At 46.2% G+C, this 25,521-nt stretch overlaps 1 protein-coding gene across 11 annotated transcripts in view; it reads right to left on the bottom strand.

Annotated features, from left to right (window-relative positions):
- Positions 1–25,521, bottom strand: part of TENM4 (teneurin transmembrane protein 4) — a 737,381-nt gene that overhangs the window by 261,541 nt on the left and 450,319 nt on the right. For 10 of the 11 annotated variants that reach the window (XM_079105080.1, XM_079105086.1, XM_079105077.1 and 7 more), the window contains one exon: positions 18,418–18,627. The exons of the other annotated variant lie outside the window; for it this stretch is intronic. In XM_079105080.1, coding sequence (XP_078961206.1) covers positions 18,418–18,627 — 210 coding nt within the window. The remainder of the gene's footprint in view (positions 1–18,417; positions 18,628–25,521) is intronic. 11 annotated transcript variants of the gene reach the window in all.

The raw sequence follows: 25,521 nt of genomic DNA on the forward strand, positions 1-25,521 counted from the left end.
TTTCCACAAATACTACTTAGTTTGTCCTGCCAACTGCCTCCCAGTCTCTTCTCTTCCCAGATAAGAATTATTATCCCTATTTTGCAAAAGACAAAAATAAGGCTCAGTGAGGGAGACAAATTGCCCAGTGCTGTGTGGCCACACATTAGAGAGTATTAATATGAAGCCAGTTCTGGTGACTCCATAGCCTGTGCCCCTCAGGACACTGTCTGTCTTCCTAGGAGAACCCCAGGCAGGCTTGGAGAGCTCATGGCTTCCCAGTGCACTGGGCACATCCCACCAGACTTACATCTGTCCAAATCCTCCCTTTGAAAGCTGGCGTGAGATTCCGTGAGGATCTTAGGACAGATTCTTTCACCCTATTCCAGAACCATGCATCTGCTGCTAGTCCCAAGAAAGGGATTTTAGCTAGAGATCCTTAACTAATGTGCACCTTTCTGACAGGTGCTGAGTGGTTTCTGGCTGATCAGGGACAGCAGCCCTCAAGCTGGGGCAGGAGGCCCTGCAGGAAGGGGCTGATTTTATATTTCAACTTTCAGGCAATTTTCCAGTCTTAGAGGAGGTATGTTTTGAAGAGTGAGACATGTTCTGAGAAGCATCTTGACTCTTGAAAGAAGTGAGACAGAAAATGGAAGGATGTCCTGGAGTGAGGGTGCTGGGCTGGCTGGTGTGCGTGGCAGACTCAAGGATTCCCAAGGAGCACAGACTGGAAACATCAAACCCAGCCTGCAAGTGCACGGGAAACAAGGCCAGTCCCTTCCCGCCCTCATTTGTCCCTCTTTATGTATTACTTCCTCTGTTTCACCAAGAGAAATTCACACTCAGCAAATACACATCATTTAATTGCCAGTCATAAAGACTCATCTGTTCAGAGGAGTGGCGATTTTCAAAGCATATTTTAAAACGATTTGTTTTTCTAGTAGGGAACTGAATCTAGATCTTTTGTGATAGTGCCGATGACCTGGTAGAAAGTCCTGACAATCCAAGGGTGCTACACTGATGTGCAAAAATGCACAGTCAAGAATCTAGATGTGAACACCAGAATAAATTAAGAGTAACAGATGTTAAGCAAATATTGGTTTTCTCTATCCCCTATTCTGTAAAATGATTCTATTTACTAAATATTCTATTTATCGAGTACCAGAGTAACAACATACTCCACTGATGTACAGCTTCTGGGCAAAATGCCTATTGCACAAAGGTGTGCGTGTGTATGCCTGTGTGTGTATATGTGTGTGGTGTGTGTGTGTGTGCCTGTGTGTGCATGTGTGTGCGTGTGTGTCCCTGTGTGTGGTGTGCATGTGTGTGCCTATGTGTGCATGTGTGTGCCTGTGTGTGTGTGTCGTGTGCATGTGTGTGCCTGTGTGTGTGTGTATGTGTGTGTGTGTGTGGTGTGTGTGTGTGTGTGTGTGTGTGTGTGTGCATGTGTGTGTGTGGCGCGGAGGGGGTTCACTGCAGGCTTGCTAGTGGGGCTGCTTTCCTGTACCTGTCCTGTGAGCACGCAGACTGTCGTTTGCCTTCTCTCACAGAGGCTGGAGAGGTCAGCAGAGCAGGTGGTCTTTTTTCCCCTTTGGAGGTAAGGCAAGTGAGGGCCTCGGAGGTAGAGTGACTCTCCAGTGCGGGGCAGAGTTGGGATTGGCACACACACCTGCCTGGGATGAACTGGCTGACACTGTGTGCTTCCCATGAAAATGCAAACCTGAATGGAAGCTGTCTGGGGTTCTCAGCCCTGACTCAGGTCAAAGCAAACCAGGCACCTGACTCTGGCCCACACTTCCTGTCCTCCCTAGCGCGTCTGCTGGAAGAGAAAGGTCAGTGAGCGGTGAGCGTCCTCTCCCCCGAGCACAGATCTGGGAGCCCAGGCTCAGCAGGAACCGGTGGCCCTATCTGAAGGAGTCCTTGCTTTGAAATGACGAATAGAAGTCTCTTCTCATCCTCAGCGTCCTCTTAGCCCTTCACACCCCTAGTAGCTTGAAGGGTCGGGTTGAGGCAGCTTCACGAGGGCAGAAGTCACAGTGGTTTTCATCATGGATCTGAAGGTCTGAAGGGCAGGGTCCTAATGTTGGCTGGCTTCCCTTGGTCTGTCATCCCGAGAACAGTTCTTGAGAGACAGGTCTGGCCTTCAGGAGCCTTCCTGCTCTCAGATTCAGGACTATTGTAGCTCTGTCCATCAGACACTTTTGTTTGCTAGGGGCTGGGCGGAGAGCATCCTTCCAGCCTGCTGGGCTGGGATTATCCCACACACTCAGAGGGACTACTAATCTCCCTGGGTCACTCTGGCAGTATGTGGCAGAGCTGGGATTTGAACCTAGGCCTATCAGACTTCAAAGCCTCCCCCACTTTTTACTTAAAACACTTAATGAAAGGATAAAATCAAATCTCTTTCTTGTGATTTTCCACATGATTTCTCTTCCACCAAGAACTGTACTTTGGTTACCTTTTGGCTAAAAACAATAATAATTTTGCACACTTTGTCATTACCAAAATACGATGACTAATCTCTATAGGTCTCTTCAGATTTGACACACTCTGATAATCAATAAGACAATACTGACAGAGTGCCCACTGTGCATACAGGCTTCATGCATTCAGTAATCGCATCACCATAGGACTGGGCAATCTTGTAGTAAATCTTCTAATAAACATCGTCTATAATAACCGAGAGGCTGAAGCCCAGAGAGGGGAATCAATTTGTCCAAGGCCACACAGCTTCAGGGCTCAAACTCAGAAACAGGACTCCTGGCACAACAGAACCCCTTCAACCACAGAATGCAGCAGCTTCTGTGTCTGATTGGATTGTGGCCTGGGCTTGAAGTAGGGAGCGGGATAGGGTGGAGGCAGGGTGTTTGGGGACCTGGCCAAGGATTGGAAAAGCAGAAGGGGACCAAAAAGATTTTATTTCCAAATGCTACCTCCCTAGAAAACTTTAAAAAGAAAAGTTTGCCTTTACAGTCTGAAGGAGTTTTTCATGTTTCAGCTCATGCTGAATTGTTTTATGCTGTAGCTATAAACCTCCAACAGAGAGGGTGCGGGGACAAGGCTGACCCAACTTTAACTATGGCCGCACCGCTGGAAAGCTCAGGTTACGAGGATCACTTCTGGTGCCAAGGCAGTTTAACAAGTATGAATGCACATAATTTGTTCCAGTTGTCCTGCCTCAGCATAGAAGGGCTATTTCTGGGGTGGGGCTCCCCACACTCCAGCCAATGTGGTTCCCATTACCGGCTCCAGCGCCTTGCGGAAGTTCCCTCCACGCCCAGCAAGGACTGTCTCACCACAACTACAGAGCTCTCCGTTTTCTATAAAGGTTCAGAGGGCCCCGTATCTAAGGGGATGAGGGGTTTGCTACAGAAAGCATCCAATCTCATCCATCCCAAGAAACCCTTTTCCCCCACCCAGTTGTTTCTGTCTAATCTCTCTCCAACCCAAATAGTCTCCTTTAAAAAAAAAAATTATTTGTTCTAATTATTTGTACATGACAGTAGAATGCATTTATACATTTTGATAGATCATATATAAATGAAGTATGATCTTTATTTTGAAAGATTTCAACCCTATAGAAAAGTTAGAAGAGCACAAAGCACTTATTTACTCTCCATCTAAACCTCAATTGCTAACATGCTGCCACACTGCTGTATCTCTAGGTATATTTAATTTTTTCCTGAACCATTTGGAAGGAAGTTGTAGATGTCAGTACAGTTCACATCTGCAAACATCACCTACAAGTCAGGACGTCCTCCCACATAGCCACGTAGTACAGCCGAGCAAGGAACAACCATTCCACCATATTACCTCATGCACATACTGCATCTAAAGTGTCCCCAGTTCTTCCCCAATATCTTTCTTACAGCCTTAAAAAAAAAAAAAATCAGGATTCGATCAAGATTCAAGGTTGCATTTGGCAATTGTATTTTGTTAATCTCTGTTTTTAGGTGGTGCATCATAGTTATTCATAATAGCGGCACTCGTTTTGACATATTTGTAAAATCATATAACATCATTTTCTCCATTTCACTCCTTAATTCTGCCTTCTTCCCTTCCCTTCCTTCCCCCCGGCCGTCACTTTCCTTTAATCTACTGGTCTTCCTTCTATTCATTTATTTACTCATTAATTGGTGCATTACAGTTACATATAAAATTGGAAGGCGCTGTGATAGATGTCCACCTGCACGCAGCATACTTTGGTCAGCTTCATTCCCTAGTTATTCCCCTCTCCTCCTCCTCCCGCCCTCTTGGTCCCCCTCTTCTACTCTAGTGACCTCCCTTCTATTTTCTTGAGATCCCCTTATTTTATTCCTTTTTTCTCTCTAGTTTACTCATATGAGAGAAAATATTCAACTCTTGACTTTCTGGGTCTGGCTTATTTTCCTTCATGTCTTTCAATCTGCAGGAGCCTTCCACCCACCCAGTCACTGACTATTCCTTTTTTTATGATACTGATCTTTTTGCAAAGTCCAGACCAGTTGTTTCACAGACTGCCCTGCATTCTGGGTACCTCTGATTGTGTTCTCACGACTAGATTTGGGTTGAACATCTTCGGCCGGCATACCTCGTGTGCGATGAAATGTACTGATTGCACGGTGCCAGGATTGCTCAGTAACGGTTCCCCACTATACTCAGTTCTCTACTTGTTCCTTTGTCCTTTTGTAATGAGTAAATAATCTGTGATACCAGGACCCATCTCCTGAGTCAGTTATCTGCACTTCCTCCTCCCCTCTCAACCCACACGCATCCTTCTCTGGCTTGGCCTCTGCACCCTTGAAATGCCCTTCCCGAGGTCCCTAGTGGCCAACCAGAGGCCGACATCAATGGACACTTTCACGTTGCCTTCTTGGCCCCTCAGCAGAGCTCGATGCTGATGCTCAGGCCCTGCTTGAGGTCAGGATCTAGAGACACACAGTAGGTGACTGCAGACATCTCTTTAATGAGTGAATGAATACACACATTGAGGAAAAGTATGGACTGGGAAGGAGAAGACCTGGCCGTTAATCCCAGATCCTCTTCTCCACATACAGAGTTGCTTTAGGGCTGGGGAGATAGCTCAGTCAGTAGAGTGCTTGCCTTGCAATCACAAGGCCCTGGGTTCGATCCCCAGCACCACAAAAAAAAAAAAAAAAAAAAAAAAAAAGTTGATTTAAATCAGTGGTTTTCCTACTTTGAAAAAAAATCCTAATATTAGAAGTGTTCCTTAAATAGGATCTTCATGAGAAGCAAATGTAGAATGCATAAAAGGGAACTGCTTCGGTGGAAGCAGGTGGTGAAGGCCATATGATGTCCTCACTAGAGCGGGGCTTTGGGAAGGATCAGAGAGCTTGGAATGGGAGGGGAAGGGGTGAATTCCAACAGGCCATGACTGCCAGGACAGAAAGTTCCAACCGTAATCTGTGGCATTTAGTTCTGGCAGTGAAAGGAGCAGCTGGGGAAATGGGTCCAGCGCAGCTAGGTAAGAGACCAGTGCCTGTGGAGGGGGAAGCCCAGCACAGAGCCCAGGGCAGGGTTCAGGCGGCATTATCACTGTCCCCTCTCTTGGCTTCCTCTTCTCATCTTTTGTCATTCTAATGCGCTCTGCTGCTTTCTCCCCATTATTCCAGTGTTCCTCTTTGCTGGGAGGGGAGCCACGTCCTGCTGATGAGCAGGGTTAGCAGGAGTGGAGGGGCAGAGGCCTCCCGTGCTCTGAGGGGCTCAGCACCATTCTGCTGAGTGATTTGATGACCTGAGAAGCCTGTCCATTGTCCAGGCCTTAAGGGGCCATTGCCCCTTACCATTAACCCACCTCAGGACAAAGACCATCACCAGCTCAGACAAATAAGCTGCTTAGCCAGACCTCATGCATCATCTTGTCACCCACACAGGGGCCCAACGGGAGTGTCTTAAAAGAGCTGGGAGCACCCGAGAGCAACTCAGCGATTTCCATTCAGGGGCTTCTGGCCAGGGGCTGGGGATTGCTGCCAAGATTGCATGCTGCCTTATCCTCTGTGCAGGCGGCGGGAAAAGAAACCTCTGATCTGCTTTGGAGGTTCCCTTAGAACCTGTGGCTTCCCGAGGGCTGTCAAGAAAGGGGGACAATGGTTATTAGATGAGGAAAAGTAGCCTGGTGGGTTGAGAAGAGGTTGGGTTGAAGAATCAGGCACACCTGGGATGAAAAGTACCACTCACTATCTGTGTGACTCTGGGCGATTTGTAGCTTTTGGATGCTCGGGCCAGTATATCAGTAACCAGAGCAATGATAATCCTAACAGAAGCTTCTGTTTAAGACTTTGCACTAGCCTGGCACTTCACAAATGTAAATTCACATTGAATTCTAACACCTATGAAGTAGGTACTATTATCCCCATTTTATACAGGAGGAAAAGAACCAACCCCAGAATTTCAATCATTTGCTAAAGATCACAGCTAATAATGATGGCGGCAAAATACATTTAAACCCACACTTAATTCTTCTCTTCCAGAACATTCCAATCTTCTGGCAGATTCAATGGGGTGGGAAAGGCAAAGCACCCAGCCTAGCCCCTGCACGCTGTAGGAGCTATGTGGTGGGATTTATTCTTCTGCTATGCAAGCCAAGGGAAGATGAGACCCACCTGGTGGCTGAGGTGGGCTCTGACATGAGTGGATAAGGCTCGTACCATCCCTACGCCAACCCCAGGAAAATCCAGTCTCTGAAAGGGCTGCTCGCTGAGAGGGGCGAGGTGAAGTTGCTCTTTCCACAGGGAGAAAGACAGCTTTGCCTCCCCGCAACTGGTCCCCCGCAGTGGACCTCAGTGCTTCTCTCCCCTGTTCCCTAAGCACCTGGCTACTCAGGTAGGAAACAGAGGCAGTCCGAGTCCATTCACCTGCTCACACAGAGCACCACAGGAAAAGTCTGCTAAATGAGTGGGTGAATGAATGAACGAATGGAATTTTGAGGAAATAAACACTTCCAGACCTCAGAATTAGACTGGAAGCATTTGGCTATATGCAAATAACTGATATTATTATTATTATTGGATGGGAGGCAATGTGTGAACATCAGGCCAACCAAATCTGAATGTGTATATGTGCCTGTCTTTTGGGGAGTTAACCTTCTTTCTCTGGGAAGGGTCCTGAACCTCCCAGTTTCCATCAAACCTCCTCACATACCCTGGGGCATCCCTGACTTTGTCTCCCTCCCACCCATGTCTGCTACAGGGAACAGCTGTTTATGTGTCTCTCTGCCTCCCCAGCAGTCAAGGTGCAAGATGACTGCTTGCTATTCTCCAGGGGCCCTGGGCACACCCTAGATCCTTAATCATAATTTGCCGGTTCTAAGGGCAAACAAGACCCGCCTCTTCCCAGATCAGTCCAAATCACAGAGACCCTCCCCTGTTCTCTGTTTTTCCTTTTTTGAAATGGGGATTAAACCCAGGGGTGATTTATTACTGAGTTATACCCACAGACCTTTGTGATTTTTGTTGTTGTTGTTGTTGTTGTTTTTGAGACAAGGCTTCACCAAGTTGAGGAGGGTCTTGCTAAGTTGCTGAGGCTGGCCTCAAACTGCCCCAGCATCCGAACTGCTGGAATGATAGGCATATACCACCAATACCTGGCTCACTGCTTTCTGAATTAGTGAGGTTGTGTGGTGTCCAGAAGCCTTTGTTCCTAGTCTTGACATTCGCCACAGGACCTGATCTCTGTCCCCTCAAGAATAGTGTCCTGTCTGCTTCCAGGTGGACAGCCAGAGGGAAGGGAGGACATCTGGGGAAAGGCCTGGGCTGCTGGCTGTGGAGACCTGAGCTGCTAGTATTGGGACTTGGGAAGGGTCGCTCTGGTCAGCGTGAGGGATGGACTAAAGGGAGGGACAGGAGGCAGGAGCCAGGGAGGAAAGAAGACAGAGTAAGAAAGGCTCTGGCTCAGGGGCGCGGCCTCGTACAGAGTCAGGGATCATCTCAACTTGAGGATGACAGCAGACGGGTGATAACAACTTCAGTCTGGATCGGATAACCTTCTCACCCCCTGAAAATGTTCTGCATTCTTTGCCAAAGAGCCGGAGCAGAGACTGATGGGAGACCAGGGAACACGGAACACTGATGTCACCTCAGCGCCTCGATGTTATCCTTTTCCACCTTGGAACCCCCCCACCCTGCTCTGCTTGGCGCCCTTTAGAGACGGGCGTGGTGAGGTCACACAGGTACTGGGAGGAGAAACCATCCTCCCCAGGTGTGTCCCCCTGCCCCCCGAGCGAGCTTCCACTGGGGCACCTAAAGAGAGGCTTCTGGAAGTGCAAATATATGTACTGTGATGGTTAGCCAGTGCTGCAGCTTTCCAGAGTTATTTATAGAAATATGATCCACCAGGAGGGGGGGAATGGAGCATAAACGAATTACCAGCCATTTTCCTCTCCTTTCAACTCCAGCGGGAAGGCCAGCTGACCAGAAGGAAAAGGCATCAGGGCTTCATCTGGTACCAAACATCACACTCAGCTGCTGGGACGGTGGGGAATGGGAGTGAGGCAGGGCTCCAGCCAGGGCAGCCGAGCTGTTTCTAAGACCCCATGCTATGTTTGCTTAGCTGCTGCCTTGGGCTCACCGCCCCCTCCCCCCAACCTCTGGAAATCACCCAGCGGGGGAGGGGATCCAAGCTCAGGGCTCCCAGGCAGAGCTATTAATTGCGGAGGCTCTTCCAAGCCTGGAGGGGTAAGAGTGCTGAAATCAGTCTTCCTTCCAAGGATATCTGGCCAAAATTTTTTGGGTTCTATAAGGGGAAAGAGGAAGCACATTCACTGGGCACCTATAATGTAGCAATCACTGTGCCAGAAGCCTTGTCCATGTTTTTTCATTTTTACAAGAATTTTGTGAAGTCCTATTAAAACCAATCTCTACGGAGGAGGAAACTGAGGTCCAGAGAGGTTAAGCCAATTGCCTATGGAGCACAGCAGAGCAAGGGCCTGCAGGCCTCCAGAGCCCACCTTTTCCTACCGTGGTCCGTATTGTGCCATTTCTGCTTTTCTTTTGGTCTTGGTCCTTTTAGGCCTTGTAAAGCAGAGGGAATTGTTTTTTAGTTGTTTAATCTCAAACACCTCTATAAATAATGGCAGTTCAGAGGGAGAGGGAGGAGGTGAAGAAGGAGTAGGGCGAAGAGGAAGCCACGTGGTTCCCTGGTCCACACTGGAGTCATTAACCAGTAATGGAGGATCCAGCTGAGCTCAAAGCACCCAGCTCAGACCTGACGACAGGGGGCGGAGGGCCAGGGGCTGTGAGGGGAAGGTGGGAACAGATGGCTCCCTTAGGAAAGGGACAGGAGGATGGGTTCTGGGAGCAGCATGAGATGTTTATTCTCAAGGTGAGCAGGCCGTGGGGTAGCATAAAAAGCCTGGAGAGTGGACGTGGAAAAGCCACGGAGGTGTAGGCCCTGTGGACAAGAGTCCTCTGGCATCCAGTGGGGTGAGCATTAAGGAAGACCAAGTCACAGGTGGCACAGCTTCCACTTCATTCGGCCCTTTGCTCCTGGTGTTTTTAACACCTAACACGTGCCCACGTCCCTGTCTAACAGAGAGAGGCAAGTCTCTGCTCTGTGTCCTTGAGCGGTCTCTTGCCAGAACAAGATAACCTGTTTTCATTGTGTTTATTTTTACAGTTACCTTCTATTTATGGCAAGGCATACACTTGCCATATGGCAAGCGAAGCACAGTGGTGATACACAATTTCCTTCTGAAAGAAGTAAAGAAGTCTAGAAAAGAGGCCGTTTAAAGGAACATAAATAACAGTGTAGGTGGGCGCACCACCGTGGTAGACTTCACCAGTGACAGAAGCAGAGATGAAAAAGATGTAGGAAATGTTGATTTAATCCAGACCTCTCACTGCCCAGACTAGAAAGCTAAGGGACAAGGCTCTTGCAAGGTGACAGTAGTTTAGAGATAGCGCTGGGATCAGAAGCTAGGTGTCCTCCCAAAAGACAAATAACCAATCAATAAATGGGCAAAGGAACTGAATAGGCACGTCACAGAGGAAGAAATACAATCAGTCAACAAACATATGAAAAAATGTTCAACATCTCTAGCAATTAGAGAAATGCAAATTAAAACTACTCTCAGATTTCATCTCACTCTAGTCAGAATGGCAATCATCAAGAATACAAATAACAATAAATGTTGGCAAAGATTTGGGGGTAAATGTACACTCATACATTGCTAGTGGGACTGAAAATTGGTGCAACCACTCTGGAAAGCAGTATGGAGATTCCTCAGAAAACTTGGAATGGAACCACCATTTGACCCAGTTATTCCACTCTTCCGGATACACCCAAAGGACTTAAAATTAGCATACTATAATGACACAGTTACATCAATATTTATAGCAGCTCAATTCACAATAGTTAAGCTATGGAAACAACCCAGGTGCCCTTCAAAAGCTGAATGGATAAAGAAAATGTGATATATATATATATATATATATATATATATATATATATATATACATATACACACACACACACTCGTGCGCGCGCGCACACACACACACAATGGAATATTACTGGACCATAAAGAAGGAAATGATGGTATTTGCTAGTAATGCCAATAAGTGGAGAATATCATGGTAAGTGAAATAAGCCAATCCCAAAAACCAAAGGTGGAACGTTCTCTCTGATATGTGGATGGTAGCATACAATAAGGGGGAGAGGATGGAAGAATAGAAGTTCATTGGATTAGACAAAGGGGAGTGAAGGGAAGGGAGGGGGGATGAGAATAGGAAAGACAGTAGAATGAATCAGCCATAACTTGCCTGCGTTCATATATGAATACACAATCAGTGTAACTCCACATCATGTAGAACCATAAGAATGGGAAGTTGTACTCCATGTGTGTATAATATGTCAAAATATACTCTACTGTCATGTATATCTAAAAATAATTTAAAAATAAGAAGAAAAACAGAAAGAAAAAAATTAAAAAGAAGAAGAAGCCAGGCGCCCTATTCCCAGGCACATGTCTTCTCTAAAGTTAGCTTTCCAGGCTAGCTCATGGCAACTGGGAGGAAGCTCCTCCAAATAGGTTCATAACTGGAAAACTGAGCTGACATGGATGGCAGCAGGCTTCACAGGCTAGACCAACCATCCACTAGTGAACCCAAAGCTGGTTCAGAGTCGTGCAGCCCAGGGATGGCTCTCTAAGGTGCTCCGCATTCTGTACTTGTCTCTCAAGTGTCCCGGGCTCACGACCCGCCCCACACAGCCATCCTTGCCGATCCGTGGATCCAACAGGATGATGGGCATGAGCAAGCTTTGGGAGTGAGATGGGTGCACGAATGTTAGCTAAACTAATCTCCCAAACACTCCTTGGCCTTCTTCCAGGTGCGTCTTTGGCACTGTGGGCCCCAAAGTGTCAGGAAGTGCCTTAAGATGTGGTGTCCTGGCCAGGTGCAGTGGTGTACACCTGTAATCCCAGCGGCTTGGGAGGCTGAGGCAGGTGGATCATGAGTTCAGAGCCAGCCTCAGCAACTTAGTGAGGCCCTGAGCAACTCGTGAGACCCTGTCTCTAAATAAAATGGGGATGTGGCTCAGTGGTTAAGAGCCCCGGGGTTCAATCCCCGGTATTCAGGGAAAAAAAAAAAAAAGATGTGGTGTTCACAAGGGGCCCCCCCGTGAAGCAGGTCACTAACATTTCAATGGGGACACAAACCAGGCTTAGTTTCCAGATGGAAAAGCTGGGACACATGGCTAATGTGCCCTCTTCAAGGGGTGGTCTAGGAGCGCCTAGATCCAATCAAGCCATACACCAAAATTGTTATTTCTGTACTTTTTAATGCAACGGCATTTGGGGGAAATGAATGGAAAAGGAGCTGCAGAGAGTCTGCAATCCAGTCACGTGAGAGACTAATTAGAGGGCCTGGTTCTCCCAGGACGTTCAGTTACATTAATTCAAAGTGTGACCTGTTTATTTTGTGAGGTCAGGAAGAAGCCTTACCTCCTAGAAAGCCAATGTGGCAATTAAATTAGAGTCACTAGAGTTTGCCTGAGGGAACATATGAAAAAGGGCTTTGTAAACTACATAAAACGCAAGTGACCCCTGCGAGGGTGTCCCCACTGCCCCCAATTAGGGGGCATAATTGTCTGGCCCTGGTGGGAGGCCACAGGTGAGGGCTTGTCTGGCTCAGAGAGCACCTGGCAGAGTGGAAAGGGCCCTGAAGTCTGGGCCATGCTTTGAATCTTGGCTCTGTAGCTGGGCAAATTGCTTCATCTCCACGGATCTCCACAGCGCTACCAGGTATGTGGCTCTGTGTGCTGTTTTTGGGTGGTGGTCGTGCACAGGCATGGAAGGGGTGCTGGTAGAAAGGAGGGAGAAAGGGAAATCAACTTATTTTCAGTTTGATTTTGATTTTCAATTTTGAAGTTAGGTGCCACAAGCTGTGGGCGTGCAAGAGGTACAGTGTGACCAAGACCTCCTTCAGAAACTTGGAGTGGGAGGGGGAATACAGACACACGAATAACCAGGGCCCAGGCTGCAAGGGAGGAGTCTGTGCAAAAGACAGTAGGGCATCGAAGGAGGGGACACGCCATCAGACAGGCTGCAGGGCAGCTTCCTGAAGAACTCATGCTGGCCAAGCTCTGGACTTTGGAGAAACGACCACTGGGCCTCTTGCCTCCTACTGAGGCCTGCAAGCTGGCCAGCATGCTGTGCGGTTCCCTAAGCTCTTACTGCCAAGCAGAGTGGGTGAGGCCTTTCCAGGCAGTGATTATGGGTAAGCAACAAGCACTCCTTAGAGCTTGGTCTAGTTTCCAGGTGATTTGTTCCTATAACCACGGACAGGTTACTAAGCCCTTCTGAACCTTGGTTCCCCCATTTAAAAAATGGGACAATTCAGGATTACCATTCATTAGCCACCAATACAAAACCCCCAAACTGCGAGACCAAATGTTTTACCAAAATTCATCTGGTGGCAAAAAAACTGAATTGGCAGGAACCTTTAAGCTTTTTTTTTTTTTTTTTTTTTAAATTTTTTTATTTTTAATTCCCACTAGGATAACCACGTTAGTTTTTCTGTTTCACTGCAGAAACAGTGATGGTTTGATCACTATGGGCATTTCAGGAAGAACACAGAAGATACATTCTATTTTCTTTCTTCAATCTGAAAATATCTGAATTCTGAAGTGCATCTGACTCCTATGGTTTCATTTAAGGAATTTTGACACCATAATGTAAATACCTATTTTCTAGGATCTCTTGGCTTAGAATATGCTTCACCCCCCACCCCCACTCTCTGCCATCTCTCTGAAAAATGCCCAAGAACATTTAAAATGTCATCAGGAATGAATGACAAAATCAGTTTGTCTTGCTACCAGGACTTAGGAAGTCGGTTTCTCTCTACAGCAGGTGTAATACAAATTTATTTACCAACAAAGGTCCTTTGATGCAAGAGCTGGGAGCTGTGGTGAACCAAATTGCTTGAAAACTTTACCCTTTATCCTTGCAACTTGCTAAGCAAGCAGACCCAAGAAACTGCAGTTGGTGCAGAACAACAGAAACAGCTTCCATGAAATTCTTGGTGAAAGTAGAAAAAAAATCTCAAGGGACACTTCCCTCAACAGGCATTTCACAAATTGACTTGAAGAGACCTGGGCAGTCTCCCCCCAGGGACCCTGGATAGGTTCTATATTAAGTTGAAATTTTTATATTGTTTTAAGAAAACACTTTTAGAAGGAGCTTGCATGCACACAGTGTTTCCCATTGAGAAAGAAAAATAAACACTCCTCCACTGGATTGGAAGTCAAAACAAAATAAGCTCAGCTGCTTAAGACCCTAGAAAGTCAATCGAGCTGCCAAACAACAGTGATGCTGATTGGTGAGACATTTTCTATGGAGAGGCAGGAAGGACCCAGTGCTAGGGGACTGAGGTACGGTGGAGGGGAGCCATGGATGATACTGCTTTCAGGAAGCTGTGACAAAATTTAATGTCTAAGTCATCTGGTCTGACTTGTCTTTGAAACTGCAGACTTCACAAAAACACGACAAAATTTTCCAGGCTGTGGTTATCAGGCAGGCCTGGAGTTCAAATCTGACTTGATCACTTAGAAGCTGTGTGACTAAGAGAAGGAAATTAACTTCTCTGGGCCTTTATTACTTCAATGAGATTAAAACAGGTTACATCACAGGACAGATAAGTTGTGTCAATGCTTCCACGAAATAAAATGCCTCCTACATATAGGGTGCTTCTTAAAGGTTTGTGTGGCCATAGGCATCCAACAACCTGGAATTCTTTTAGAAGTAGAGAGGAGACACATGGGACATCACAGCACACTCATGTGAAATTCCTCTTGTTTTCTCCAGCCTTTACTAAGGAGGAGACAAAAATGACAAAATCTGGTACTGGAAACAAAATGAAAAAAGACAAAGAAAAAGAAAGAAATGGTGGCTCTGGAGTCAAGCAGGCTTGGTTTTGAATCTTTGCCACGTCCCTTAAGGGCAGCAGGGCAAAGGGCAAGTCTCTGCCACTCCCTGGCCTCAGTTTCCCAAACAGTGAAGTGGAGATAAACTGAAGCTCAAATAAGATTATGCACATAAAGAACAACCTTACACACAGAAGGGGCTCTTACGACACCAATTCTTAGCCTTTGAGGAACTCTAAACAGCCTTTCCTGACTCTCTTAAAGTTAACTCCCAAGTTTGCAAAGCCCCCTCTCTTTAGAATTGAGATTAGAACAACTCATGAAACATTTAATATTTATTCTGAAAAGTTTCTTTGGGGTAGGGACAAATACCTACTTAATCCTAACCACTTCCTTAGCTTCTCAGCCGTGACCAGTTGATATTTCAGTGAAATCTTTGTTTATAGACATCAGTGGTTTTTGGATGAGTGCCCTTCGGGGAGGATTAGGCTTCCGATGACAAAGGGCCCCTTGCCCTGTTTTCCACAGGGACCGTGAGTTGTGCTGTGTTGCCCCGTGTGCCCTCTCTGCACTTTACATGGGGATTTTCGCAGGGTGGTTCTGAGGCAGCTCAGGCCTGGGGTCCCAGCTTTGGGCTGGAGTTGAAGCAGCTGCAGGCAGCGGGCCTCCAGGGGAGCAAGCAGAGAGGCAGCCCCGCTGCTGGGAAGGCTGGTTTCCAGAGGTCAGCCTGGTCGCCACAGGAAACTGCCAAATTTTCACCCATCAGGAGTCAGAGGGGCATCCTTTGTCATTTAAAATGCATTCCTAAATAAGTCTCAGGGAAAGCAGGCCCTAAAGCAATTGATCTGTTTAGGGTGGTCTCCACAGCCTTAATTGGGTGAGTAGTTGGGGAGATTTTAAAACAGTTTTGTCTTTAGACTCCATAACAACCTTGGAAGGTCTCTACCCCCTATTCCAGGGATGGAGGAACAGATGATCTAAGAGGTTCATGGTTTTGCCTGGGGTCACATATCAGGGTTGCATTTCAGATTTGGGTCTACAGTCTCCAGGGCTGTCTCTGCTGCACTATGGTCTGTGTAGTTTGCACTGCTTGCTCACTGGGTCATTCATTCACTCATTCAGTGACACTGAATAAGTATCCCTAAGACCATCTACCAAGGTGTTAAATGCAATGTCTGGAATAAGGATTACAGGAACACTCCACATTTTACCATTCTGGATTACCTGAATGCCACCAAGCATCATTCCATTTATAATTAGTAAAATACTGCTACTAATAAACTCATTAAGATATGTCATCTTTCTCTTTTCTTCTTCTTCTTCTTCTTCTTCTTTTTTTTTTTTTTTTGCTAAAACAATATCACACAAAACCCTGTAAATATTTACTGCACTCTGATATAGCAGGACCCACTCATGGTCACTCACTAGTGCTAGACTCATGCCAGCAGCAGCAGGTCCTTCAGCATCTAGAAGACCTTCTGGCTTGGGCTTGCAGGGGACAGGAGGTAGCAGGCTGGGTACAGCTATAGGCCAGATACAGTGGGCTCTCCCAGGACCCCAACCCTCCAGCAGTTGACCAGTAAGGACCCAGATACTCCCTTTAGGCATGGGACAAACCTAATGTCAATCTTTAGACTGATACTCAGAGCAAGGCCCCAGGGAAGCAATTCATGATGTCTTGAGCCCCATAGGGAGCAGGAGTACAGAGGTGTAAAACTGAGCAGAGAGCTGTGGCCCAAGTCCCCCGATCCCCATCTTCCCAGCACATCAATAATGCAGTAGCACTTCAGGTTGCCCCAGAACGTGCAACAAAGCAATTGCTCTTATTCAGTTAATTAACAAAGGGAGAGATTAAGGACTTTAATCTCCTGCCTTCTCTTGTACCTGCAATGCTTATTTGCCAAAAATAAAAAATAAAAAATAAAAGTATGAATATGATGTCTTCCCCTTCCCTAGTAAGCTAAAGAAGGCTATTGGTAGAGCTAACTCTGTCAGTACCATATGGCACTCAAAAAATCAGAGTTCCTTAGAAACTGCTCTGTCATTGGCAAGATGGGGAAACTGAGGCCTGGAGTAGAAGAGTGATATGCCAAGGACAAGTAGCCAGTGAGCCACAGAGCTGGCCTGGAACCCAGGTCTCCTTACTCCCAGCCTAAGGTTTCTATCTCTGTACATTGTTTGACACAAGGGCATTTACACCGAATCACTGAAAAGACAATGCCACCCTCAGAGAGCAGAGGGAACGGTCCCTGGAGGATCCTTTGGGGGTGGGTCATAGAGAAAGAAGGGCCCAAAGTTCTGCCAGAAGAGACCCATGGAGGCCCAAGATCTCTCTGGTTTTTAACAGCAGCGGAGTCTGGGAGAGGTCCTGGCTAGGGAAGAGGGGTGGGAATAAGCCACCTTTGTCATTTTTAAGGGGATCGACTCTGTACCTAGAGGAGCTCAGGTGACTTTCACCGTGTGACCTTCCATACTTTGCCCAGTGCCTGTTTGTGGCCCAGGTTCCCAGTTTTACAGGAGCTGGGGCAGCTTCCAGTTCTTTGTTCACATTTTCCTTCAGTTCAGAGGACTCTTGGTTATTCTTGCCTATGGTAATCTCTGCCTGGCAGACTATTCCTTCAGACCCAGCCAACACCTCCTCCAAGAGGCATTTTCTAATTCCTTCAGGCAGTGCAGAGGCTTTTTCCTGGGTCACCCCATCACCCAGCGAGCTAGGCTCCATCCTTCCTTATCATCCTGGGCTGTGAAGTGAAGGCCTCTGATGTTTCTTAGAGCACGACGCCTAAGTGCCTGGCAGCACAGGGGTTGCTTTCACATGTGGGCTCTGTAGGTTCTCTAGAGGAAGACAGCAGGTGCCTGGGACAAGTATCAATATTCACTAAACTTATTCTCTGTCCCAGGCACTGGATTGGGTGCTCATCAGGAATTGTGTACTGTACTGTCCACTTAATGCTCGAGGAAACAAGCTTGGAGAGATAGGGAGACTAGTCCAAACTCCTCCAGCAATAAAGCTTGCGTTGAATGCAGACCTGACTGATTCCAGGTGCAATGAACTCTGCCTTATACTTCTTTGCACCTCTGCTTCCATTTCCAGAATCCAGTCTGGAATTCAGTACCATATAGGCACTTATAAATAAAAGTTTGCATGTCAACATAACTTATAGTATTAATTGTGGGAAAACAGTCTCATTCTTCTGAATCGGGAAGTTTTGGGGCCATTAGAGTGGATCCAGTTTTCCTCCTCTTCTTTGGAGGCTTGAATTCCTTAGAGAACATCTTTGCAAAGAAATGGACTGGCCTGTGTTGGACCCAGAGCAAGCACTTTGGTTCAGGGCTAATAGTACCTGCACAGGAGCTAAAACCTGGTCAGCATGGACTTCTCCCACCGAACCCCACACACCTCCTCTGCTTAAAGAAAGCCAAGGCAGAGCTGAGAAAAAGAGCTGGTCACAGTCAGATCCACGCTGAACTGCAGTGGCTCTGTCTCAGCCAGCATTCAGCCCTGCCACTGCCTGCAACTTCAGAGCCCTGTCTGCGTAAAAGATCAGCACTTTCAAAGCCAGTGTTGGGCTTCAGGTAGGACCCCTTCTCTCAGTTTCCTCATTGTTAATGGGGACACTAATTCTGGTCTGGTAAGTTGGGTTGTGAGAATCCAATGAAGCAACAGGTGACAGTGCTGACACAGTCCCTGGCACACAGTAGGAAGCCAATCAGTACTATTTATATTTGGACTGCCCCATGCATTCCCAGCTGATCTTTGTATTTTTATCTGCCTGGAGCTCTAGCTGATGTTTCTTGGTGTCTGCACCTCTCTCTGTGCACCTGCACGCTGAGGTCTGTCGCCAGGGAGGAAAACAGCAACAGTCTCCCCGCAGACCCTTGCTGCAACTCGGAGGCCAGGCAGAAGCAGAAGCTGCACCGTTTCAGCCAGCGGAGCCTCCTGGTGCCTAACTATCCCACAAGCCCACCGTGCATCGTGCATCGGGGCCCTCCGCCCAGCAGGCGGCCCAAGCTGGCATCGCCAACAAAAGGAAATAAAAGAAACAAACCCACAAAAGTTAGGAAGAGAGACGGACTTACCGTTTGCTGCGACCCCCAGGCTGGCGGAGCCACTTTTAACTAAGAATGAATTAGGGACAAACTCTTCCTCAGAGTCTGAGTCCGGGGTTGGCTGGGCCACACCGTTGCCTAGCAACCGCCTCTGGCTCTCATTGGCCGGAGGGGAAGGGGGCGGGGAGGGGGACTGCTCAATAGGGGTTGAAGAAGCGGATGAACAATGCAAGGGAGCACCTGCGAACCACAAAGACAAACACAGACAGAAAAAAAAAATAATGAAAATTGATTCGGAGGCACACGGGGAAGGGGAGGGAGCAAAATAAAAAACACGCATCAACGGGGGAGGAGGGCTCCCAATACTGCGCGATCTACTGCACACGTGGCCTGGGCGGGGTTGGTGCCTCTGCAGAGAGAGTTGGTGTGCACTCCTTCTGAAGAGCAGGGTCCCAGGCAAAAGTCTGTGCAGCTCACAAAGAGCACCTCAGAAACACTCGGGACTCTGACCCTGTTTTTATTTTTATTTTTGTATTTATTTATTTTTTTGAGATGCCCAGAAAACTGAGGTCTAATTTTGACGGGACTATGTGATTGATCAAAACTGCTGCCCTTCTCTTGAATCTCACTGTCTCATGGGTAAAACGAGCATCCAGGACTGGGTCTGATTGCTCAGTCCCTACAAGCTGGCCCTTCTGTGATGTCACGGAGCCTAAATGATGTTCTTATTAGAGAGATTTTAATCCAACATGCCTGGAATAAGCTCTGGACCTCATAAAAGGTAGTGAAGCGATGGAAAGAATGATTCAGGGCAACCTTCTGCTTTTGTCATTCCAGAACTTCAACACATTAATGTTTTACTTTTCTAAGAATCTAACGTTTATAATTCTCAAAATCTCACACTAAAGAAATATTTGTTGAATGGATTAGTTTCAAAGATTTAACATACTAGGATTCTGAAGTTCTGAAAGTTGAACACGACCACATTCTATAATATTAGGGCACTGCCATTCTGTGGGTTCCAGAACAGTGTCAAGAAGTCTGACTCCAGGGTTCTAATTTGTCATGGTTCCAAGGTCCCGGATTTCTATAGTTTTACCAGCAAACTCTACTCTCAGAAGGAGGAGGTGATGGCCTGGGACAAGACCTTTGAGTTCAGATAATTTGCAGTCTTGTCTATGATTGAACTTTCAACATGTGCAGTACATCGTTTACAAGAGAGGGAACACAAGCACAGACATATAAAAGTATACAGCACAAGACAGTGCATCCACCTGGCAGCAAGGGCTGCTTATTTTCTCCCACCTTGATTGATAGAAGGTGTATAACATCATCATATCCATCCGGCTTTTCGGAGACTGCATATTGCAGCCTAGATGTGCCATACCATCCTAAGATTTGGCAGGACTCTAAGAGGGAGAGGTCATGGAGAGCTGCTGATTGTTGGGGGCAAAGAAAAAGCTTTTCATATTTGGTTCACAGAATAGAAGCCCACTCAGTTCACAGTCACCAAATCTTACAGGATTTGCAGTTTCCATGACCTTAATGTCCATCCCTGAACGTAACTATCCCTGAACTTTATAGAGTTGCTTTGTACGCCATGTAGCTGCCTCATTTTAAAAGTTCAGTACAGACGATTGAAGGAGCAGGAATCAGTGAGCACAGTACAACTCTGAGCAGCTTCTCCCTCCTGGTTTTGTTCAACTGATCAAACCAGTATTCCCAATTTACCTTGACACCACTTACCAGTCAAACCTATGGGCCTGAGCATTCCTTTCTTTGACCTTGTCTTCCATTCTAATATCATGTTTGACCTGCTAGATGTGCAATTATCTATATCTGTCTCCCACATAAAAGTACACAGTGCATTCCTGGGATATGGTGCATTCTTGGAGTGGGCTCTGGAGTGAGCTCAGGAGTTCCACAGAACTGGGGTTTGCAGTGCAGCCTTCCTAGCTTCCTGTTAGTTATATGATCTTGGGAAAATTACTTCTAGTTCCTTGTTTATAAGTTGTCCATCCCCCTGTGCCCCGCCTTCTATATAGTTCCCGTGAGGACTAAAGATACTCTATGTGAGCACACGATGTGCATGAGCAAGCAAGAACCTGAGGTCAGTGCTGACCAAATGCTTATTAAGTTGAACAAAACCACCCTGCCAGGAACCCTTTCAGGACTCCCCTTCCCCTGCAGAACCAAACTGTGGAAAGATTTTTGTCTACCAGGCTGTATTTATTAAGCAAACAAATACCCACTTCCTCATCTTTTATTAATCAAAGACATCTTATACTCTCCAATCAGGGCTTCTGATGAACTGGATATAACTAGTACCAGACCACGCTGAGTTGTTAGTTTTTAGACCAAACTAAGAAACACTATATGCTGTTTAAGGGTGCCCATGAAAGCCTCTTCCTCAGTAATACCAGCACGCTTTAACAAGTAAAAAGCTCCTGCACTAAGTTGTTCCATGACAAACTTCAGGAACCCTGGCTGGAGCCCAGCCCCACATTCTCCCAGGCCCCATGCCCGCCTTTCCTTCCATCCAATCTCCACAGGCTTCTCCTCAGGATCCAGGGTTGCTCCAAATATTCACCACTAAGATCTGAAGCCCCTAACCAGGTATGAGGGACTTTGTAGGTGCGAGAAGTTTCTGTGAGGTACAGAACTTATTGAAAACCTGTTAATTCCCTTCTCATTTATTTGCATCTTCTACTTTCACTGATTTTCAAGGCAGAGTGCATAGAATGATTTCCTAGAATGCAAAGAGAATACTAGGAAATATTTATTTTTTAACTCATGATTTTTAAAATTCTATGTAGTGGGTATTTTATGATAGACATAACTAGGCCTGAACGCTTGGATGCATATCCACAAGCAGGGCAGGGCTGAATTGGGAGTAGGAGCTCTGGAGGCAGACTGCCTGCACTGGAAACCCAGGTCCAATATTTGCTCATGACCTTAGACAAATTATTTCCCCTTTGTGTCTCAGTTTCCTCATCTTTATAATTCAGATTTGAAAAAAGAGCACCTACTCTTTTTCTGTGTTGCTTTGAGGATTAAAGGAATTAAAACAGGAGCGTGCTGAGAATAGTGCATGGCAGCCAGTGAACACCCAATAAACATCAAAAGTTGCTATGCATACATGTGTATGGATAAGTGAAGGGGTGCTAAGTTTTTCTTTTTTATTAGACTAGCAGATGATTGCAAAAGTATGGTGAATGCTGCTTTGCTTTAGAGACATTTCCTCAACACTCACTGAAGGTGAGGGGACACAAAGAGAGACACGGCCCCAAAGTGCTGGTGGGAGGGAGACTGCACACGGAGCTTTGAGCGAGGCAGAGGTGGGACTTGCATAGGAACAGCACAAAATCCAGTGCTTCCAGGAAAGGAGGGCTGTGGAGTTTTTCAAATGGGCAACCGAGAAAGGCTTTGTGGAGAAGGATGGGGCTGTGAGCATCGCCTGGCAGAGGGAAGAACGCTGAAGTGCCTCCTTTCCCTGGTCTCAGCAGTCTGCCCGCCTCCCTTCCAATACCTCTTAGGTCTCATGTATTATCATCACTCCCACCAAGTCTGCAGGGACGTGTGCAGACACCTGGCTCATTCTTGTTTCCATGGACTCACTGCTCTTGTTCTCTCACCCAGGTTCACTGAGCTGTAAATTCTGTGTTGAATCTAATTGAATGGTACTTCTGGAAGTACAACTAGAGTAGTTTTGTCTCTGAGCTTTTGCACATGCTGTTCCTTCTCTCTGAAGCATTTCCTTTAAGTCTTTCCAGTTCCCACTCGTCCTTAAGGTTTGATCTCATGGTGCCTCCCCCAGGAAGTCTTCCCTGATGCCTCCATCTTGGTTGCACCCCTCCAGGGTATGCCCACAAGTGCTCTGGACACTCGTGATTGCAACTTTTCTCACTCTGCGGTGTTTACTTGTCTATGTCCTTCATATGCCTGCCTGGCTTGCCTTTACCACATTTCCCAGTGCTTAATCTTGCACATAGAAAGCACTAGGATGTATTTAAGAAGAATAGCTTGATTATGTATGTGAGAGTAGTGAAACACGAACAGTAGGTTTCGGTCTTGAATAATAGGAAAAGGAAATCGGACTTTAACTGGGGAGCCTGAGAGATTTCTAAGGCAGGAAGGTGACAAGCTCAGGGCTGTGCTTTAGAAGGATTGGCTGTTTAAACTTAAGGCATTTGCTCAGTCAACCATATTTCCTCCCTAACTGATTTGGCTCAGTCGGGCTATTGAAAATTTGGATGACCCAGGTTTTCCTTTTGAATGGGGCCCAGATGCATGCTCAGGCAGGCAAATAAGGGTGCTTGTTCCTGGGGTTCGGGTGTGCCTCACCATCTGTTCTGATTACCCGCTGAGGGGAATCCAGTATTGTAGATGCTTCCACATGTCTGTGGTAAGATGAGACCCTGCTCCAACACCCCTGGAAGAGTAGGAGGAACTATCCAATCTTCTTGAGAGGAGGGTGCAGTGAGCCTGGCTCTGGCTTAAGGATGGTAAGGATGGAGAAAGAAGGCAACAGGGTGATCGAGGGCAGACACCTGCATGGTTGGGGGCTGGGGGACTCCAAGGGGCCCAAACTGGGCCAAATGCTTTTCAAGATCTTTTCCTCATGATACCAGTATGGGTAGAAAAGCCATCCCCATTTTCAAGATAAAGAAATGGAGGCTTAGGGAAGCAAAAGAATTTATGGTCATAGAACCTAGATAAGAGCTTACAACTGCAATGCTCTTTCCATTGAATAGTGAGAATAAAATTTATCAACCATGATTTGGATTTTCTACTAGGCTAGAGGAAGGAATGGGCATGTCCATTAGAGAAACACAGCTAAAGGGCATGACCTTTCTCCTTTGAAAAATGGAGGGACAGTGCCCACCGCAAAGAGCTGCTGAGGGACTGATGGTATTATGCTCAAAAGGAGACCTGCATTCTGCTTGTTCATGGCAAAGGCTCAACCAATATTGTTTTCCTCTGCCAGTCCTCCAGTTGTAGGTCTGACACAGACAGAACATGGTGATTTGGAGGAAGAAACAATGACAGATCTGCATGCCTGCCAATGTCACTTTTATCCTCACGAATCACTTGATGATGTGGAAAAAACAAAAACAAAACAACAACAAAACAGAGGAGTCAGGCACAGTGGTGTATGCCTATAATCCCAGAGACTTGGGAGGCCGAGGCAGGAGGATTGCAAGTTTGAGGTCAGCCTGAGTAACTTCATAAGGACCTGAGCAACTTAGTGAGACCTTATCTCAAAATAAAAATAGAAAGGTCTGGGGGTACAGCTTAGTGGTAAAGTGCCCCTGGGTTCAATCCCCAATACCATTAGATAGATAGATAGAGAAATAGATAGATAGACAGACAGAGTTAGGGAGACAGCTGTGATACAGAACAAGAAAGTCCTGAGCTCTGCAGAAACAATTTCAGTGACCTCCACCTCTATGTGAATTGATGGTAGCTTTTCTTGCATTTGAAACCTATCCTACAACTAAAGCAGGCCAGTTCTCAAAAAAAGAATTTCTTAGCATTCTGGATTCTGAGCATATCTTTGGAATACGCCATGAGACTAAATGTGTGAAAGGCTAGTTGATGGACCAGTTTGTTACTCTCAAAGAAAGACCATTAACAAAATGCACTTTTTTAACACTTTGCTCAGCAGTCCTGAGAAATGCATGTGAATGCCAAGTGGAACTGTATCGATCTATGTTCAGCCCCATCTAGGCTTCGGTAGGGGAATCTGTGTGCTGACAATGGAAAGTGAGCCCCCATCGGTGAAGCGAGGACTAGCTGTGGGCTGCCATGAAGGGTCATCGCAGGGGCTTTCTAATAACTGTGTTGATTGGCAGCCCTGTGATTTAGAAACCTGTGTGTAAAATGTTTGCCCTGGTTCATGGTCATGACTCATTAAGTGAAACTTAGCCACCACACCAAAGAAGGCCCTCAGACCTGCACAGGCACCTCTATCCTTGGGGTACTGACTGGATGGATTCATCCCTCCTGTGAAGGCTAGTGTGTTACATCTTCTCAGCCTTCTTTCCAGAAACATTTCAGCCCCTCCACCTAAAACCTAATGCATTCCTTCTCTTCTCACCCACCAGCACAGGCGATCCCGTTGTTTGGTTAAATAAGTAAAATTATATCAGTTCTGAGTGGAGGAGAGGGTATGAAGAGAATTAGGATATCCTACTGATATAGAGATTTGGGGCTGATGGAGGTCAGCAACTCTATTGTGATGGTATCATGTTCTTCTTTGTATTCCAGTGAGTTAGGTTCCCAATCTACTGTTTGAACAAAGTGTCCCTCCATATAGGGACCATGTATTGCTCATCTCTGTTCCCGCCTGGCTCAGGGACACAAATCAACAAAGGGTCACAGAACTGTTTCCTCTAGTTACTTGAAATCGATTGAAATCCATTCCTGCAAAGTATTTCAAAGAGCTGGAAATCTTAAAATCCAGAGAGACCAAACATTCTAGTTTATCAGGGATAGCCCCAATTTATGCCTGCTATTCTGCACTGACAATAACTGTGCCCCTCTTTACTGTAAAAGCATCTTGATTTGGATAATTCATTACATGGTCATCCTGTTTTAGGGTAGTGTAGATTCAGTTCCACATCAGAGGCAGTAGTCTGCAGTCATGGAAAAGGAGTCAAGAGGTCTGAATGGGCCCGGTTGACAAAGCACCTCATGATCATGGGAGGGTCCTCCTATCTCTCTTTTGGACTAGTATTCTCTAAGGCTCTTTTGTGGTCCAACATTCTGCAAGATGGGAGTAACAGAGGTCTATACCTGAAGGTCTTGTTCTGAGGATTAAAAGAAAAAATGCAGGGCATAAATGACTTCCGTTATAATAAGAGTCAGAAACCTCCAGCATAGTAAAATGAATAAAATGTTTATCAAAGGAATTGATTTGTTTAAATGTATAGGGGAATAAAGATTGGCTAAAATGAAACACAAAGCCTTTATAATGATTATCATGGTTATGGGAAAATTTGAACTTTCATATGCTTTTTATATATTGAAAATTTTCTACAATGGGTATATATAGTTTTATACATATTTACATATATAATTTTATATATTATATATATTATATACCTATATATATAATTTCTTTTCAGGGAA

The sequence above is a fragment of the Sciurus vulgaris genome (assembly GCF_902686455.1).
Source record: "Sciurus vulgaris genome assembly, chromosome: 11".
Taxonomy (NCBI): Eukaryota; Metazoa; Chordata; class Mammalia; order Rodentia; family Sciuridae; genus Sciurus; species Sciurus vulgaris.